The sequence below is a fragment of the Trematomus bernacchii genome, unplaced genomic scaffold (assembly GCF_902827165.1).
Source record: "Trematomus bernacchii unplaced genomic scaffold, fTreBer1.1, whole genome shotgun sequence".
NCBI classification, from domain to species: domain Eukaryota; kingdom Metazoa; phylum Chordata; class Actinopteri; order Perciformes; family Nototheniidae; genus Trematomus; species Trematomus bernacchii.
Window position 1 is genome coordinate 4,054,399 of NW_022987573.1, and position 20,696 is coordinate 4,075,094.

Below are 20,696 nucleotides of genomic sequence, written 5' to 3' on the forward strand. Positions count from 1 at the left end.
AAATTATACAATGTGTAAAATTGGGAAATTCAAAAGTACAACTTTGGAAAGTTCAAGAACAAAGAAGATTAGCTAAGATTTTTTGGAGCCTTTTTGCCACCACCCACAACATATTCTTATCTTTCCTTCAAGCTGCTCCTACATATCTTATCTGCATTGCAATGAGGGAGAGGTGACCAGATTAGTTTATTACCGTCTGCTTTGAGAATACTTTGTTATGTCACATTTCTTGTTTAAACTCACTACCGACACAACTAAAAGACTACAATCAATTTTGAATTGGACACTGCAGATATGTTAGGCTTTATTATTTTTTCAACTGAATGTTTGGTTCAAATGTTTTGAGAAATAAGGAAGCAAAACATGTCAGTTCAGCAGAAATGTACATATTTATTAACAATCCATGATAACAAAAATGACTTGAGTGAGTGTGTGACGGTGGGTGAGGGACAGTTAAGAGGCGAGTTCTGTGAAGAGCGACTGGTTGAAGTCTGCAGGTCTCTCCTGAGGCCGGGGCAGGGACGGGCTGCCACCCAGCCCAAAGTGTGGGACCCCAGTGCTCAGGAAGTAGAAAGGCACGTGGGTGATTCTTCCACTGGACCAACACTGAGGACAGACAGAAAGGTTACTTTGGAAAAGCCAATATCATTCATGTATGTTTCTGCAAGGTTCATCAAATGTGAGACTTTTCAATACCACATAAGATGCAATTTAATACCAATTGAAAACCCTATATAGGACCAAAATCACCACATTATTAAACGTTATCAAGTGTATGAAAATGTTAACGTTTAGACCTACCACAGTGAGCAGAGCTCCGTGCTGGAAGTTGGGACTGAACTGAATGAGTCTGGCCTCAGCGCCGGCCTCCCCTTGAACAAAACCACTAGAACAGAGAAACGTTTACAAATTCAGTACAGCTAGTAATACTACCCTGTCATATGTAGAACTTTAGCGCTCCACAAATATGAAATGCAACCACACATAAGAGTACAAACCAAGGCAGAAGCTCAAAGACGGGGTTGGTTCTCGTCTTGAACACGGCTATGACTGCAGGCCGGTCTGCTGCTTGTGGATCTCCTGAGAAAAGATAAAATATGGAGATGAGTTATTAAAATGTAAAATATAAATTATACTGATAGAGTTCATCGTGATTAAACAGAAGAAAAGCGAGACAGACCCTTGAGAAGCACCGCCAGCCTCTCTCCTGTTGAGTCCCACGCTAAAGACTGGATCTCTCCTCCAACACTGGCAGACAAATCAGACAGAGGTGAGCGAGTGATTGTTGTGTAACATGCAGAGAGGAAGTCAAGATGCTCTGAATAATGCTGCTGATTTCTGCTCATCAAAGCTTTGTGAAAATCATTATTTGTGCTTCAAAAGGTCTTTCTGTTTTCTCTATTTGATTTAAGAAGCCCTGCTCATCAGTTTTTAATGAAAAGCTCTTACATGATGTCTCCATCTGCCGTGTTAAAGGTCGTCTCTGATAGGTCGGCCACCACCGATGCTGCCTGCGGACCTTTGGATGTGCATGAAGAAACGCCTGCTGAATAACAACGACATCATACTGGTCAACTTTAGTCAACTTATCAAAACTCTTTCTGGTACTTTTACTAATCACTTTTTTCTTCAACTTTAAAAGAAAACATCTGCATATTTTGTGTTAAGCAGAGAGATGACCTGGAGAGTCAGTGAAGGTCAGAGCGTAGATGACCGCCTCCCCCTGTACGGTGAAGAGAAGGCGACTCCCGTCTGGACTCCAACAGCCAGACTAACCAAAACAAACAAAAAAATACGTTTTTTGTATTAATAGATACACTGGTAGCATTTAGATAGATTTTTTAAACTGAACTGTTGGTTCTGATATTTAACTAAACCATTTTTACTTAAAAAAAAAAAAATTAAAAAGCATAAACAAACAATATTTTAACTTTTCTCTGAAGGATCAAATTCAATTATATTTCTGTTAACAATGACTATTAAAGAAGTAACATTGCTTCCACAACAAACATAAAGTTACACAACCTTCTTGTTTACAACACCCTGTTTTTAAGGTTGTTCTTCACTGCTAAAACTAATAACATTCTCCTTCTAGAGCGAGCAGTGGCCCATTATTCTGCACATCTACCAACTTACAATAACTTTAAAAGAGAGACAGGTTTTACCTGGCAGCGTCCTTTCACACATGGCCATCGCTCACAGGTCCACATCCTGGTTTCCCAAACCCTGAAGAAAGACACGATAATTATCGAAGTGTAAAAACTCAAATGACTGCCCACTTATTACAGGGTTCATACACTTTTTCACCAATGATTTTCAATGACTTCTCCATGACCTTTACCTAATTTTCCATGACCAAAATATTTACTCTTTCTCAGCGGTACCACTGAAAATGGTTTATTTTAACATGGAACAGGAAAATAAGGTCTGCATATGAAACATGTTGTGCCTATCTAAAACAAATCAAATAGTAGGCTTACTAGCTTCTACACGCTAAAGCAACTAAAATCTCTCACCAGCAAAATACCTCGACAGTTAAATGCCATTTTACGTTTCATTACTATACAGTATTTATTATCATTATAGTATTACTATTTCGGCGATTAGATACAATATAAATTATATTTGATGCAACTTTGGTTACATTTCCATGACTTTTCCAAAACTTTGGGAAAGATATTGTTTTCCATAACTTTCCCAGGGCCTGGAATTAGCATTTTGAATTTCAATGACCTCTCCCGGTTTTTAATGACCGTAAGAACCCTGTTATTATCTTATAATACCTGTTACACTCAGACTATTCCACTAATCCCTCACAACCTTAAACATATTCATGAGAGCCAGTCTTTATTATAATACACAAGGCATTTCACATCTTCATTGGCAGCTTTACATACTGTATCTAATGTAGCTCTAAAATGAGGGTAAGATTAGAAAATGTTTTTGAAACGTTTGAATCCCTGAAGTCTCTGACCTGAACAGGGCTGAGGGCGTGGAGGCCAGAACATGGCTGCCGTCAGGGGACCAGGACAGGAAGGTGACCCCCCCCCCCTCCGACACGCTGAAGAGGCACACAGCTCTCTGCAGCCACGTCCCAAACCTGAAGATACACAACACAGCACACACACACTTTGTGAACCAATGAATGTGAGATTAATTCGATTTAAGAATAAATGGATTGCCTCGTACCATCATGGCGGTGTCCATGGGGGAGGCGGACACCAGCAGAGAGCCGCTCGGCGACCAGGAGATGGACGTGATGGGAGAGTGACCGGGCTGAGACAGAACCTGAGCGCAGCCGGAGGAAGGCCTGGAGAGGAAGAGGAGCACAGGGATACACAGTGAGGTTCAACGAAGAAAATATTTTTTTGTCTGTACCGGTGTTTAATAACCAGCATAGACAATAAAATGAATAATTATTAAAGAAATATTTCAGCCCTAAAATCAATTTAGAATACATTTTTCACTCCATGTCAACTTGAATGAGGAAACAAATGATTTAACGCTTGGTGAATAGAATTGTTAACAAGAGAAAACATCAAAAATAGGGCAGCATAATTTGGAGTAAATCACTAGTTGGCATTATATATGTTGGCATAGCAATTGCAACTTGATTTACGATATTAGAGAGAATGATAATTTATTAAATAGAATTCACTTTATCATTAAAAATATATAATGATTAAGTCATGGTGCAATGTTTTGAGAGGATCTGTACCAAACAAGGACTTTTGAATTAAGTCTGGTGAACACCGTTGTTAGCCCACAATATTTCATTCTGGATGACATTTTCACATATTTGCCTTTACCAACTAGTCCATATTGCAATTTCGATAACAATTCTTTAATTGTGCTGCCCTTAATTTAAAATAAATCAGTTTAACTTGTGCAGTATAATCCAAGTCTCCTCTAACCGGTCAAAAGCAACCCCTAAACACATCTTCACTTCACACACCTGGTGGACAGGGAGCAGGGGTCGACGTGCCACACCAGTAAACAGTTCTGACAGGCGACAGCGAGCGCCGACGCACACAGAGGCTTCCACTGAACCGCTGCGACACTCTTCTGCAGACGGTGCTTCAGCGTGGGGGTGGTGGCACTGAGAGACACGAGGACAAGAGAGAGTAAGGGGAATAGTGTCACAGAATGACAGAGCAACATAAGAACGATGCTTTTCAAGGAGGCGGACATAAAATCAGATTCTGTGTTTGTAGATGTCCTGACGACACACAGCTTTATTAACCATGCCAAGGAGGTTCTGTTTGTGGCTGTTTGTTGCAGAATTACAATAAAACCGCTGGCCTGATTTTCATGAAACTTGCTGACAGAGTGTAGCATCGGCCAAGGAGGAAGTCATTCAATTATAGAGAGGATTTGAATCATGGGGGGTGGGGGGGGATACATGCATTATTGGTTACAGCCTTGGCAGAGGTTTGCACTCCCTACTGGGACATGACAAAATGGCTTCGCTTTAAGGCCAAATGTATTTGTTCAACCTTCCTAGACATGGAAATTACCTTAATTATTATTTATCTGCTTGGCTAGTAAATTCTTAATGGCGCTGCCTGTTGCCCTGCATGTTTATACAGTTTACTAATACTCTACTATTTTTGGACTAATAAAGCTGCATTTGTGTACATATTTCATTGTTGCTTTTTAGAGCTTTGATCAGCAAATAATCTACACTGCATATATTTTTTTATCACAGATATGCAGCGTCGACACTACCTTTTGGGGTTGTAGATCTTAATGGAGTCGTCCAGCAGGGCTAGAGCAAACTTATCTGCGTGGGGGTGCCAGGCGAAGGCTCGCACCACACAGTCCGACCTGGTGAAGCAAGAAGGCAACTTGTTTCAATCAAGCAACAGTTAAAATACCCAAAGATATTCAGTTAGCTTTCATGTAATACAAGCAAAAACAAGAGATTTTCACATTTAAAAACCTGAAACCTTGAAGAAATTACTTCAAATTATAATTGTCACAATTGTGGAGGATAAATGTTCTGATGATTCACAAATATGAATCAAATAATTATTCCAGTTAAAGTTAAACTGTGTCGCCAGTATGTCTGCTCACCACTTGTTCATAATAAATAGAATCCTTTATTTGCCCTTTGAGAGCAAAATTAAACTACAGATAAAACAATTTAACACTTACCAGTTGAGCACTTGTGAAAACTCAGCCAGCATGTCCTCACTGCTCATCTACACAGCGAACGACAGGTGAAAAGATGTTCAGTAAATGCATCACAACAACTATCTGTTAATTAAGTGTGAAGAACATATAACTCACTGTGAGATGAGGAAACAGGGAGCCGTGGAAGGAGGAGAACCATCGGATCAACGCCAGCGTGAAGCCAGAACTCACTGACATCCATTTAGGCACTGCAAGGACACAAGATACAGGAGAGGGCATGTATAAACATCAGTGGGTATGACGGGTCTCTTCATTAAGTGTTCAAATAATCAGAATATGTTGGCGTACCTTCTGTATTTGAGTTGGTAATTTCATCCAGTAGCCCTGTGAAACCACCATCCCGCCTGAAATGGACAAATAAGAAGCATAAATAACCTTAGTCTGTAAAAGATGAGACAAAATGTTGATATTACAGCATACAGTGTTATATGATTTTATGCAAAACAGTGTTGTAATACTGGCTCAGATATTTTTGTATGTTGTTAAAGTGTGAAGAAAGGAGTTTGATCCAATTTGACTAGATGTTGTTTAATACGTTATGTGTACTTACTTTGCACGCATATAATTGTGGGCTTCATCGTGTGTGTGTGTGTGTATGTGTATGTGTATGTGTATGTGTGTATGTGTGTGTATGTGTGTGTGTGTGTGTGTGTGTGTGTGTACCATGCTGCTGCGCTCCTCATCCACAGTGTTTCAGAGTGGTCCAGGAAGGCTGCCTTGCTGCTGCTTTCTGTGCGACAGTGGAGCTTCAGAGACTCTCGGGGAAAATACAAACTCAGAGGACTCGACTCCTGCAGAAGACACACAACCATGAAGCTTTTACCAGGCAAGTACGAAAACACAAGCAGTGACAGGTGAGAGAATATCATCACATGCATGCAACTCTTCAATGTGTACTGTGTATAACTAATCTAAATGTGCCCAATGCTGTGAGAAAAAGGTTATTTATCCTTAAAATATTTGGAATAAATTGGACATCACTATGTCACATGACGTGGAATATTTCAAAAATATTCAATAATAATAATAATAATAATAATAATAATAATGTATGTTGTATTATCACCAACATATTAATTAAATAAAGGGTAGTAATGATATCTGGTATCGGTCTCGAGTGACTGGATCACATGACATGGAAGCTATTGAAAAAATCTTCTATCTTCAATTCCTCTCGTATCATTATTCAAAAAGGTTCACATAAGTCACATTCATATTTTGTTTAAGTACAGTATTGAAAATAGCATTGGTGTTGTGTAATTCATAGGAACATGTAATGATGGTCCCTGAGTGAAAGCCTGTGGTTAGGAGCAAGGGCTCAGCTGTGAACTAACCTTCCTACAGTACATGAGTGAATGTCTCAGGTTATGGTATATCTAAAAGGTCTGTGAAGTGACACCAACAGCTTTGAATCAGACTACATCATGTCTTTTAACGTTATTAATTCATATTCATACACAGGCTCTGAATCCGACCTGTTTGAGTCGGTCTTCCGTGGAGCCTCCTCCGGACAGCAGCTCGTTGTTGGACTCGCACAGAGTGCTCTGTCCGGCGGGCAGAGGAGCGGGGAACAGCGCCAGAGAGCACATCTTCAACACGGGGAAACCACTGGAAACACACCATGGGTCAGTCAGGTAAACACAGAAAAGTGGATGATATTTTCCATTCTTAACAGTAGACAGTGGCAAACAAATAGCTAGCTACCTTACACTAACAGTTAAAGTTAGCTAGCTGGCTCAAGCTAACCTAACTAGTTTGATATCGGCCTCGTTATGACAACAGAAACCGTAGCTCTTCGTTTTATATGTGCTAGAAGTTACCTTGTATTGTGTCCTGCGTAGTGTGGTCAATTATAGTCCTTTGTGTTTCCAAACAACAAGATAAAAGTGCATGCTGAGTTGTTGTGACACTTTTTTAGGTTGCTTTTTCAGGTAATCGCGCCGTGTGGACTACAGCAAGCGAGAGGGACAAACAGCGCGGAGTTCGGCTACAGAGCGACGCTATGCTGCCCTCTTCAGGACACAGAGCGACATGACATCTGCACTTTCCCAAAACACACACCAAAGGTTTTTTTTAAAGAGTTGAGATGACACAAACAGTCCCTTTACTTAACTGAAAAATAATTTTAATCAACACAAATGTTTCCGGTAATGTATTTCCTCCATGTAAACCGTGTATTAACTTGTCCACATTAGCTAAACTAAATTAGGCATATGATTTGTGATTAAATAAACATAATAATAATGCTGTCATTATCAAAATCAGCTTGACCAACTATGTTTACGTATATTAGACATTTATGGCAATGCTTTAAGAGTTCTTTGTACATAAAATAGACAAAACTGCTGGGAACAAGGGAAACAAACCTGGATAAATAAAGGTAAGGAACAGACAAGTCTGCCATGTACACAAGTATTTGGAAAAAATAGACATAAACGTATGTGAATATGATATAAACTACTGTAAAAAGCACAAATGACCAACAATTAAATAAAATGGAAAATGTCTGTTGTGTAAACTATACAAATGGTGCAAAAAAACACTGAAAGCACATTCATGGACTGTACAGTAGTTAGGCTTATTACGTACAGATTACTTAGCAAGTAGGATTTATTTTCACAGTGAGAGATTATATTTATAAAAATGTGTTCATTTAAAAACTGTAATATTATAATTTGAGCAGGGGATGTTTTAGCGTTACAGGGTTTTTAATGGGCATTTCCCTCCTCTTCACCAGTGAAGGGCAAAGCAAATAGACAGTTGCACTCCAGCCTCCCTGGAGCGAGCTGGCAGGGATCCAGTGTGTGTTGCTCAAGGACACATCAGCAGCAACAGCAGGGTGGATGCTGGCTGACACATTGTAAGATAAGAGATAAGATCAGATCAGATAAGTGACTGTATTATCATCCATCTATACAGAGTGCAGTACAGTAAATAGGGGAACAATTGTGTTCCCCTGGTCTCGTTGCAAAACAAAAGAATGAACAAATCAGGTGGAAACAACACAATACTAAAACAGGCACATAATAAGATACAAAACAATGTTCAATAATTCATGTAGAGCAATTACAGAACAATATAGATAGCCAATTTAAATAAAGGTAGCGTTATTAAGTGTAAACAAATAGCATCATACTGGTTAACGCTCAAATTAAAATAATGGATGTTATGATGGAAAACTGAAGCCGCGTGCATGTGTGTTTCTGTGTCTGTGTTTGTGCGCGCACGTGTGTTTGCAGAGGGTGGTGGGAGCGCCCCCTCGCGGCGCAACTTGCATTTCCGTGACGTCAATTCAGCACTGGGAAAGAGACAGCTCCCTCCCCCCCAAAAACCCAGCGCGCCTCACGTTGCATGGGTCCTCGGTTATTGATAACACAATTTGCCCGGTGGGATCCATCCCGGTTGTGTGAAACGCGTGGATACAGGGACTGGAGATACAACAGCCAGCGCGCAGAGGAAAAACAACAATCTGCTCATTAACACCGACAAATAGAAAGCCGAGCCCACCCCTTCACTTGACAACGCGACATCAAGCAGGCAGAAAGGTATGGGAATGTCATACTATACGGTTAAATGCTGGTGTAATAAGAAATCATGGATCACAGGACGTTAAGTTATGATGCTCGGTGCGGTAGCGTTCACGCCGCTCACACTGCACCACTGAACCGATGCTGCCAAGAAAGGAATCATCGTCTATGGTAGCTAGAAAATCATATTTGTGCAGCAAGAAAGCCCACATTGCGAAATATTTGTGTTGGTGCCAACGTTGAGTAAACGCTGAGACGCTGCGGCAGTTTCACTTGGCATGGACTAGTAGGCATCGGGCTCATGCACGTTGGTTATGATGCTGCTGAGTGTCATCATCACATCCTCGGTTATTTAAAGATTGATCTTCCTGCGTTGGTGGTGTGTGTGGTGTGTGTGTGTGGGTGTGTGTGTGTGTGTGTGTGTGTGTGTGTGTGTGTGTGTGTGTGTGTGTGTGTGTGTGTGTGTGTGTGTGTGTGTGTGTGTGTGTGTGTGTGTGTGTGTGTGTGTGTGTGTGTGTGTGTGTGTGTGTGTGTGTGTGTGTGTGTGTGTGTGTGTGTGTGTGTGTGTGTGAGAGAGAGAGAGTACTGCTCCTTTGCACAGGCCTGCTGGTTGTTTATTGCCCATTTTTTCCACACTTTCATTTCGCTCAGTCGTCATGGCTCTTCTCGTGCAGTGGTGCAGTACAAGAAATGGAGCTGGTGTGAGAGTGAATTGGGTACATGTGCTCTCTCTCTCCTTGTCGCTCTCTCAGACACTTGCAGGCACTCACGCACGGGACGTACGTACACATCCACACTGAGGTGGTTATGCAATTCGTCATATTCCTCAGATGCACACAATGCTCTTTACTTGATGCACGATATATGGAGCTGCAGAGTATAGCTTTGCTCAGATGTTGTCAGATACTGATGTTAAATCACAGGTGATGGACTGTGTGCTGCACAACCTCCTCTGGTAGATTCATTCATAAACCTCCTACTCCACTCTGGTTGATGGCTCCACTGGGCATGATGGCTTTTCCATTCACAGAGAAAGAGGTTTTACTGCAGGATTCAGACAGAATCTGGATGTGGTTAAACTGGGGGACTGGCTGGATGCCCAACTCACTGCACGACTCCACTCATTGATTGCTTTGCATGGTTTGAATAAAAGTAAAGTTAGTGCAAATGCCAGTCATTTCTTAAAAGATCAAAGGAGACAGTAGAAGTGAAGGGAGCAGCAGCACTGGCCAGCTCCAGCTGCATTGTGGAGCTGACAATAATCGACAGTTTTAAATCTAATAAGCAGTCAGCATTCACAAACTTGAATATAACATATGATTATACTGACAATTATTAATTGGGGATGAAGATCTCTTACTTAAGTTAAATACAAGTCAAATGCCCTTAAATACTAATAGCAAAAGTAATCATACTTACAGTAGGCCTATTTCAGAATAATATATACTTAATTTTTTTTTTTTTACATATGATTCCAGGTAGCTTGTGAATGTCACAGAGGTTTTAAAAAGTGTTAGCTTAACCTCTAATAATGCGTATTTGTTGACTACATTTTGTATTGTTGATCTGAATCTTCAAGTGACTCATAATGTAAAATCAAAGGGGTGGAGTATAAAGTAACATTTTTGCCAGATGTAGTGGAGTAGAAGTATAAAATTACATGGAAAACTTAAACTATATACTATAAATCATCCTAATGTTATCATAAATCTTCTCCTCCAGGCGAACGTCTCATCTTTCCATCCTCCACCCTAACCTGCCGTGTTGGGGATACCCCTAATGAGTGGGACCTGTATCCATGAGCCCCGCGCCCCTTCCCCCTCCCTGTCAGGCTTCAGCACCCCCATCTCAGAGCCCCCCTATCGAAGAATCGATGGAGACACCCCTGCCTGCACCCCCGAAACGGACCTGACGCCCACACAGTGTGTCATCCGCAACCTGCTGTCCATCGACACCGGTGGACCGGGGGCTCCGGGCGGCAGCAGCCCCACCCCCAGTGATGGACCCTCAGCCTACTTTGACAACAGCGTGCTAAAACTACATGAACATGAGGCCTGCCAGTGTGGCGGGGGGGCGGAGGCGGGCCACAGTCCAGAGGCTGGGGCTGTTCGGAGCCAGTCGGATAACATTCGGCTGCAATCAGGAAGCGGAGGTTTTTTGGAGGGACTGTTTGGCTGCCTTAAGCCGGTCTGGACCATGATTGGAAAGGCCTACTCCACTGAACACAAACACAGCCATGAAGGTATGTGACAGCAAGTGATACACTTCTGAGCTCTCTGACCCGTATGCCATGCAACAAAGACTATTTAGATTTAACATTTATTTGATATTTAATATTGCAATTTAACATAGTTCCAATTCAGAGCATGAAACTGATCTTTCATTAACTATATGTATCATTGTAGGGTTTTTATAGACATAGATACACCCTAGACAATAAGTATATAATCTCTAGATGAAGCTTGTACTCCACAGTCATGGGAAAAGTATTACATTATGCTATTTAAGTAAAAGTACCAAAATATAATTAAAAATACTCCATCACTTGTGAAAATTCTTCATTTATAATCCTGCCGCACAGATGTAATGTTCGTAAAATGTACTTCAAGTATTGAAAGTAAAGGGACTCGTTCTGCAAAAAACAAGCACACATTAGATTGTTGTTGATGCATCCATGCATGATTAGCTGGTACAGGAGGACATCATTGATCTACTTTATCAACTTGTAGTTTTATCTAGTGTGTTCCAACCTAAGGGGTTGGGCAAGATAAGGTGAAGGGGTTGTGAGAAAATTCATGGGAACCTTTTCTGATCTTTCCCTTTCTGTTTTGTTAAATATCGGATGGCCTAACATTGGATTGTGTGTGGTGGAACAACCTGTGGACACAAGCTCGAGAGTTTAAGAGGCATTTGTTTAATTAAACAATATTGTCTAAGCTCATCATATGTTTTTTTAAATATAAATCTAATCTTAAAGTAACTATCAAGCTGTAATAACAATGAAGTGGCGTAAAAACTACAATATTTAGATCCAAAATGTAGTGGAATAAAAGTGTAAGGTAGCCAAAAAAACAAATACTGAAGTAAGAGAACATACAATGTGTACTTTAGCGCAGTACTTGAGTGAATACACTTTATTTTCACTAGAGGAGTGGGGGTCATTCACAGTAGCAGCTACAGTGAGTTTTCACAGCTGGCCGGATGGGGGGGGGCATCCTGTGCATCTGCCCCCGCCGTAGCTGCTCTCCAGATCTCGACACTTCAGTGGACCTCATGAAGAATTGATCTGCCTGTCGTCCTTATTCTGCCCATCTCTCTTCAGCGACCGTACTCACAGTCGTTTAACTCACGTCAGTGTGACAGATGACAGAGAAAGATTAGACTATGAGTGGATTGTTTCTCCCTCAAATGTTCCCTCATCTTTGGACAGAAATGTAATATTCTACTGAAGAAGTTATCAGTGTAGCATTTGTTTGAACATGGCAGGCACTTCATATGATGTCATTGTGTCCTGCCAGCCCATTCTTATGTGTAGCATGGAGCTAACATTTGCTCAGCGAGCCACCTCTCTGCCAGGAGTGCATATTGACATTTAGAGGCTTTGTAATGTCTGATGGATATGAAATAGGTAATTACTCAAAGGATGCTGCTAAACAATTATCTCTTGCAATGCCTGTGATAATACTGTATAACACTACATGCCTCCTCCATGTATTTATTGCATTTTTTTGTGGACTTATTGGTCTGAGTTTAGAGTCCTGGGAAGTTCCCTTTGAGGAGATCTCCGACCTGCAGTGGGTGGGCAGCGGTGCGCAGGGGGCCGTCTTCCTCGGCAAGTTCCACGGAGACGACGTGGCTGTAAAGAAAGTGCGAGACATTAAAGAGACCGAGATCAAACACCTCCGCAAACTCAAGCACCCCAACATCATCACTTTCAAGTGAGGAAGAAACACATGATATCCTACAGTATCTTTGAGCTGCATACACATCTTTCTCTGTTCACCTGGGCCATGTGATCTGACTGCCATGTTTTCCTACAGGGGCGTGTGCACCCAGGCTCCTTGTTACTGTATCTTGATGGAGTACTGCGCCCAAGGCCAGCTGTACGAGGTGCTGAGGGCAGGCCGGAAAGTCGCCCCCTCCCTCATGGTGGACTGGTCCATGGGCATAGCAGGTGGCATGAACTACCTGCACCTCCACAAAATCATCCACCGAGACCTCAAGTCCCCCAAGTAAGTCTCAATCAGCCAACACAAGACCTTATGGTTCATATAGTGACAGTTTGTCAACATGAAAACAACTGCATATAGATTTACAAGAGGCGCAGCAAGACAGGATTGCATAACACATTTGAGACAATTTGCATTCTTTGTTTAAAGATAAACTTAAATCAAACTCCATCTCAGAAACTATTTGAGAAAGCCACAATCAGTTAATGGCTGGTGAAATATGGCTCTGTAAAACAAGTAAATTGCACTATGCTGTCCTCGGTCTGTCTGTACTGTACGCATGTTTTTTGTTGTCGGAAAAATAGCCTCTTCATAAGGTACATCTTATCTTATCTTAACTCTGAAGTATTTACAGCAATGTTTATTCATGTGCAATGTCCTCGTTAAATAGACTAATACAATGAACTGATTTCTAGTTATTGCCATGTAAAAGGACATGTATTCCCACGTTTGCAGCATGCTGATCACACACGATGACCTGGTGAAGATCTCTGACTTCGGCACCTCGAGGGAGCTCAGGGACAAAAGCACCAAGATGTCGTTCGCCGGCACCGTAGCTTGGATGGCGCCTGAAGTCATTCGGAATGAGCCGGTGTCGGAGAAGGTGGACATCTGGTGAGTGTGATTACCAGGGACGTTGTTTCTCTCTCACAAAAACATCAGCACTTTTCTCTTGACTTGATGCAGCAATTTAGCAATTATCTATAATATGCTGCACTACAGTACGGGAGCAGTTCCTGTGTCGATATGGGGCCTTCTGTTTTTTTTAGTGTTGTTGTGAATTTGTATGTACATATTTGTGATTACTGTCATGACACCTATGTCTATACATAGACTTCACTTAAGGCACCAAATTAACACTTAGAGTAACGTATTATCACATTATAATGCATTAGAAAAAACATTATCAATTATAACACGCACATGTATTTTTGTGATTAAGGAGCAATTATGAAGAATAATGATACTTGATAAAAAAATGCTGTAGGTGTGTTGTGATTCGTGTTAAAAGCATTATTAATATTTGATTGCTTGAACTATGATAAGACAGTGCTATAAGTAGATTATAATGCATTATTTCGTTTTTTTTATGATGCATTATAGATAAAATAGGCGTGATAAAAGTTATGACCATAGTTCTATCTCTTCTGTTAAAAAGATATTGACCTTAATGAGACTTTCGGAATTAACTTGAACTACCTTTAAAGGGATCACATAGTGCTTTTTAGGGTGTTCCCTTTCCTGTAGTGTGTTGTATACGTTTTTGTGCAGGCACATGGCTAGAACACCAGCACCCCCCCCCCCCCCCCCGCCTGCCTCAAATGAACCTGAAAATGAGCATAATATGTCCTCTTTAAGGTCCTTTGGAGTGGTGCTGTGGGAGATGCTGACTGGAGAGGTCCCTTACAGAGATGTGGACTCATCTGCCATCATCTGGGGAGTGGGGAACAACAGCCTGCAGCTGCCCATACCTGAGAGCTGCCCCGACGGCTTCAAGATCCTCCTCAGACAGTGCTGGTGAGTAATGCCTTGGAATGGAGGACAAGGAAAAAACAAATAATGAGCAGAGAAGAGAGGACAAGAGAGCCGAAATCGAGGATATTAGAGAAGTAAAAGCAACGTTTGAGAGTAGTTGCAGTAGTTAGTCTGTGGTGTAAGGACTTTATTGATTTTGCAGTGCATTGTAGATGTACACAGCTGTCTTTCCTGTCTGGGATTTGCAGGAACTGTAAGCCCAGGAACAGGCCCTCGTTCCGTCAGATCCTTCTTCATCTTGATATAGCGGCAGCGGATGTGCTGTCCACTCCACAAGAGACGTACTTCAAGTCTCAGGTACGGTTGCTTCTTTCAAGCCTCAACACAAAAAACACATCAATAACTTGAATATACAGATGTACACATGGACCCAGACAGGCTTAAGCATTGATAAGACGTGTACAACGTGCAGTAGAGAAGAGGTTTTAAAGTCCGTTATGGTGATACGAGGCAAGGTTAACAGATCTGTGCTCTCATCAGGCTGAATGGCGAGAGGAGGTGAAACAGCACTTTGAGAAGATTAAATCTGAGGGTACTTGTATCCACCGACTCGATGAGGAACTGATCAACCGACGCAGAGAGGAGCTCAGGTCTGCTTTTTTTTTTTACTCTCAAATCTTACATATGTAGTTGTAACCAGTGGATGATGGTACATTTGACTAGCTAACATGCATAAGGCCACTTTCACTGTGTCCCATTTCTCGGTGTCATTCCTTTTGTCTGCCCACGTGGATGAGAGAATGGCCTTGAGTGCATGTCTATTGTGGAGCATTTGGAGTCTCTCATGCGGATGCACAATGACAGCAGCAGCCTCTTGTCTTCTCAGGCATGCTTTGGACATTCGTGAGCACTATGAGAGAAAACTGGAGAGGGCTAACAACCTTTACATGGAGCTGAGCGCCGTCATGCTGCAGCTGGAGCTCAAAGAGAAGGAGTTGCAGAAGTACAAATAAACCCTTGAACACAGAGTATACATTCTTTACGGATGAATAAGCCACAGTGTGTTAAGAGCTTGTTGTCTTTTGGTATTTATTTCCAGGAGAGAGCAGTCTTTGGATAAAAAGTATCCAGGTTTGTTCAAGCATCACAGCTCCAGGCAGAGCAGCTCCTCCAACACCATGGACAAACTCATCAAGAAGCGAAACGTCCCGCAGAAACTGCCCTCGGGAAAGAGGTGTGAGATCTTATTCCAGTGCTTATTTAATAAAACATTGATGCTGACATGAATATTCATCACGCTTGTGGAATGTAGCTGTTGACTAATCCCTCTTACTCTTTCAGGCCAGACATTCTCAAGTGTGAGGTAATCATTCCCAAAATGGACTCCTCTGTGATGCAAGTCACCATCCCGGCGTGCCCCAACAGAAGCTCCACTTCTCCCAGCCGCTCTCGGAGGGTAAAGACCCGCCATCGCAAGCCGGGGAAGGGCAGCAGCGGGGACCTGGCTGGACTGAAGGCAAATCAGTCTAATAGGGACGCGACTGCCCAGGCTAACAGTGGCAGCACCAACACCACCAAGCAGCTGCTGGAGCCGTCTGCAGCGCAGCAGAGGCAGCTCTCCTCCTCCAGCCCCGACCTCATCTGCACCACGCTCCAGGCGGAGGGGCAGGGGAAAGGGGAGCCCTCTGTGGGGGGGCTGGAGAGAGGGGGGAGCGTCAGTGCCTCTGCGGGGTTAGGGGGCTCCGTGGCAGGGGCCGCCGGTCTGGATGATCTCACAGAAACGCCTCCACGCAGCGACACGCCGAGCGAGGACGCAGCGTCGTTCCCCTTCTCCAGCAGCCCAGACTCTCCGTGTGGGAGGGGGGCGGGAGCAGCGAGGGGGTCTCTGGGATCTCCACGTCATGATGGGGAGGATAAAGAGGAGGGGGCTGGGGCTGTGAGGCTACCCCGTGGAGCATCAGGGGGGATTGGGAGTCAGCACCTCACTCCCTCAGCCATTCTGTACAGAGCAGCTATCTCACGCAAACAGGTACAGAGCCGCCCAGCTGGTCACTCCCTCAGTGTTCCTCTGGTTATACTTTGGTCATTTTCAATTGTTCCTATTTCCTGTTTCCGACAGAGGCGTGGAGTGTCATCCGAGGAGGAGGAGGGGGAAGTTGACAGTGAAGTTGAGTTACCACGGAGACGGTGAGTAACTTGCTGTCCTTCGTCACTGGAAAATGTCCTCAAGCAATCTTTCCTCTCTGACGGAGTTTAAGATTTATTCCAAGGACAAGAATGATTTCTTATTCGCATCATTCTAACACATCATCAAATCTGTGATTCTTAAATCTTTAACATATTTCTGATAATAACCAATAAACACCACAAAGTCAATGCTCAAACCTGACTATTATTAGCTCGCTTGCCATGTGTTTAACCTCTGTGTGTTTCCCTTTGTTTTGAATATCTCCAGACGTCCGACTAGCATCACCAAGGGCCAGTCGGTGTCCACCTTCAGCTCAGAGAACCTGTCGGTGTCGGATGGCGAGGAGGGCCACACTACGGACCCCTCGCACAGCGGTACCCCCGACGTGGTTAGCACCAACACAGACGACAGGTTGGACGATCGCAGCGACGACCTCCTCTCTCAGGGCTCAGAGATCCCGGCGGACAACGCTGACGGCCTGTCGGAGAGAGACGGAGCGCTGGGACCGGCCAAAGCTCCGCTGGACGCCGGGGGGAATCCTAATGAGGTAAAGAAGCTCCACCATGGGGAGTTGCATGTTTCTGTGTCGTCCTCTGAGACTGGTGTAAAAGAACATACTCCAAAAGCCAGTGGTCGAAAATGCTAAAAAAGTATACTTAATTTTAACCTTGGGGCAAATGTGTACTTTGGCCTTTGACACCTTACAAAACAGTAATGGTTTCTGGTTTGGACCCTTTCTCCGATTTGAATTGTCTATAAGTTCTCAGATGGTTACATTTAAAGTACAGTTTGAGACGTAAAGATATACATTACTAAGGCTGGCCTTTCTTTGTAGGTCAGTTGACTAAAGGTTGTTTTTGTGTTAATCAAACAAGATTTCTTTAATCGATAAGTCATTTTTTTTAAAGGCTTGATTCATGCTAAATTACTTTTTCAAATAAAATAATAAAATGTCTCTTTGTAAACACAATATTTAAAGCGGTGCTTATGATGATTATTTTCGTATGTTTTTTTACAAATCTATTATAAAAAGGAAAAACTGGAGAAAAGTCAAACATTTTTTACTTACCTACGATGTCTCCTCTTTTTGTTTTAAAAAACATTCATTATTTGACAACCCCCAGATTTATCTTGCGACCCCTATGTTGGGAACCACAGGAGAAAACTACCTGACTGTATGTAAAGTAGATAAAGAAGATAACCCTCAACCAGCTCGAAAGAAACAATTCTGCTAAATGCAGGACCTGTACTTTTAACGTAGCATTGTTGATTATTTTTACACAAGTAGATGGTTTGAATTCTGCTTTACACATCTCCTGCATGACATGCCCTCTCTCTCTCTCCAGAGCCGGGCCCTGTGTGATGACTCTGACTGCGACAGTGCAGAGCTGGACCAGCCGGGCAGCGGAGAGCCCAGCCGCCCCCCCGGCGCTGGAGCGTGGGTGCAGCCCCCTCTGCCCTACCAGGGGTCTCCACAGGCACCACACACAGCTCCTCCATAGATAGCTGGATGCTAGCAAAGACCTCCAGCTCCTAGTGATGCAGTACATTACTGTTGTCATGAGGAATCACACCTACTTCACCACTCAGACTATGACAAGTCGACTTATGGCGTCTCATAAGTTTGTTGGATGGCATAGGACATTTGTCATAACCTGACATCCGATATTTTGGCAGCTTGTGACATCCGATAAATGTCATTGAAGTTCAGTAGGGTTTTTGTTTTAGGCAAAATAGTTACAGAAGTAACCTTAGCCACTGCTCCGGTTCAGCAGAAACCCAACCACTGACGCACACGCACGCACAAGAAACCACACTCGTTGTCCTTTAAACACTCTAATCCTCACTCTGGGAGCATCCTCCATGATACTCCACACACTAATGCATCAAATACTAATGAATAATAATGTAAATATCCATTACATACCACATGAGAAATATCTAACTTTATTTTATTTGTAAGATAGAAATGTAAGACTAAATGGTATGCAGCCCTGTGAACAAATGCATGACTACGTGTTTATAATTTATGGTTTGAATGTGTCCGTTTTATATTTTGTGAAAGTTTACACTTTTTTAATCCTGAAAGTATTACTTGAGCTTTTGTTTTGTTAATAAATGTCAGCACTCAAGAAAAAAAAAAGGAATGAAAATCTCACCACGATGTCGATCATGATGCATAATTAGGATTCTCAGTAGGTAATATATTATTTTTTTTAACCCTCGTACTACTGAGTTATAAATACATAAAATACATGGTTGAGGTTTTTTTATTAAGCTTATCTTAGTGATGGGATGGAGAACATTTGTGTCACAAAAAAATGCACTTTTGCCATTACCGGTGTTGCTTCACCGGTTTCTCAAATTGTCGGCTATTTGATTGTTTCTTAGTAGGGTGTGTTCATGTAATGAAATACACTAGCATTGGTAACCAAGGTACTATCTAAGCAACAAACACTGGTGCTAGTGCTTCAGTAAAGGAGACCCCTCCGATTTAGCATTGCACTCCTGTAACATTGTCAGCCTAACGAAGAACAGTTCAAGAAAAAAAGCGATCAAGAGGTCAAAATCAGTACGGCAGGACCAGAGATATTGTCTGCTTTATTCAACACATTATTACTTCTGGCGTCTACATTACCCACAATGCATCTCGGCCAAGAGCAGTTGTTTGGGGACTCCCTAAAGAATTGGTAGAAAACTTCTCTGTCCGAGCTCTGAGTTCACGTTAGTTGAGTTTTCCGGAAAAATGTCTAATGCACACATACAATCTGAGAACAGGTTATTTTTGGTTCATGCGTTTCTATAATAGTTATATTTGGTCTCCCACCTATGCACATGGAAATTGAGAGTCACTTTAAATCCCATTTGGGCCCATTTTAAGATACATTTATCTGACTACAGACGCCCCTCTTAAAAGATGCATCTTGTTGGACATAAAGCTGATATATATATTACAGCACTATTTAGTCGTGCATATTTTCCAATACAACTTAGGGTTGTTCAATTGGAGAAATGTACAGCAGCAAAAGTGTTATCATTTAAAAATCTACAGGAAAGTTTAGCCATGGCGTTATAAAAGGAGCAAAAAATGTCATCCATGTTTGACCTTACTATTAGGCTTGAGATCTAAAGGTTGTGTAGGTTTAATCCTGGGGTTAAGGCGACAATTTGATGAATGGAAAAGGTTAGGTTACTGTTTTGCTAATTTATCCAGGAGGAGAAAACTCAATGCAAGCCTATATCAACAGAATCAGGATCAAAACAGTCATGGTCACACAGCCACAGTGGGATGTAAGGAACCCTTCAGGTCAAAACATCAATTCTTTGGGAGTCCCATTGTGCCAGAGTTTTGATTTGTGTTTTGCAAGTAGCAGCTAAGGTCGCCCTCCGATAGAGATGAAGCGCTGGCTACAGAGCTCTAATGAAGTCACCCATTTCTAACTCCACACCTCCAGAATACTTTTCATTTTCGAAATGGTAGTCTTCAGAGTTGTATAAAAGAAAAAGGCATTAAACAACTTTAAGTGTGTAAAATCTGTGGAGTTCCCCTTTAAGTAAAGAACCAAAAGGATTCTTGTAGTTCATGATGTTCCCGTTACCCTTTAAGATGCGGAGGTAGCCAGATAAGGAATAGAGCACTTCTGTGGTGGTTACTAGTCGTAAGTAAGTATCCTTTGGGTTTAAATAGAAATGTTTTGTTTTTATACAGCATTGCACATTGTACCTGTAACATAGGAATTATATCAAAGGCAAAATATGAGCAACAATAAATAATGTATTGGTTAAAAAAAAGAAGTTGTGTGATGTTTATCTACAGTATACTAGAGTTTGTGCTGTTGCATCACATAAGACAGCTGAATGAGAAATAAACGATATTTCCAATGATTCGCATGTCCAAAAGGTTCCTGTGTCTTTTCTTAACTTATCTTTTACACCGGGTTGTTTATAAAAAATGAAATCCCCCACGGGAAGAAGCCATGCTGGATTATTAATATATCTTGAGCTTGATAACAGGGTAATGAAGGTGTCAGCTATCTTTCGAAGTAAGTAAACATCCCAACATATAAATGAAAAAACGGA

General features: G+C 42.0%; 2 protein-coding genes across 2 annotated transcripts; one reads left to right on the forward strand and one right to left on the reverse strand.

Moving 5' to 3' along the window:
- Window positions 1-366: 366 nt before the first annotated feature.
- aaas (achalasia, adrenocortical insufficiency, alacrimia) lies at window positions 367-7,145 on the reverse strand. The gene is given in 18 exon segments (XM_034126440.1): window positions 367-606; window positions 802-886; window positions 999-1,080; window positions 1,181-1,248; window positions 1,450-1,546; window positions 1,681-1,771; window positions 2,166-2,226; window positions 2,975-3,051; window positions 3,053-3,100; window positions 3,190-3,310; window positions 3,956-4,099; window positions 4,729-4,827; window positions 5,158-5,204; window positions 5,293-5,384; window positions 5,485-5,540; window positions 5,860-5,987; window positions 6,672-6,804; window positions 7,017-7,145. Coding segments are annotated over 17 exon segments (1,563 nt in total). The 5' UTR covers window positions 6,786-6,804; window positions 7,017-7,145; the 3' UTR covers window positions 367-453.
- Window positions 7,146-8,643: 1,498 nt separating this feature from the next.
- Window positions 8,644-19,034, forward strand: map3k12 (mitogen-activated protein kinase kinase kinase 12). Its single transcript, XM_034126441.1, is given in 14 exon segments — window positions 8,644-8,741; window positions 10,446-10,975; window positions 12,473-12,661; window positions 12,764-12,955; window positions 13,409-13,567; window positions 14,312-14,470; window positions 14,677-14,785; window positions 14,969-15,078; window positions 15,315-15,431; window positions 15,528-15,662; window positions 15,770-16,457; window positions 16,548-16,615; window positions 16,884-17,163; window positions 17,963-19,034. Coding segments are annotated over 13 exon segments (2,835 nt in total). The 5' UTR covers window positions 8,644-8,741; window positions 10,446-10,502; the 3' UTR covers window positions 18,119-19,034.
- Window positions 19,035-20,696: the final 1,662 nt, after the last annotated feature.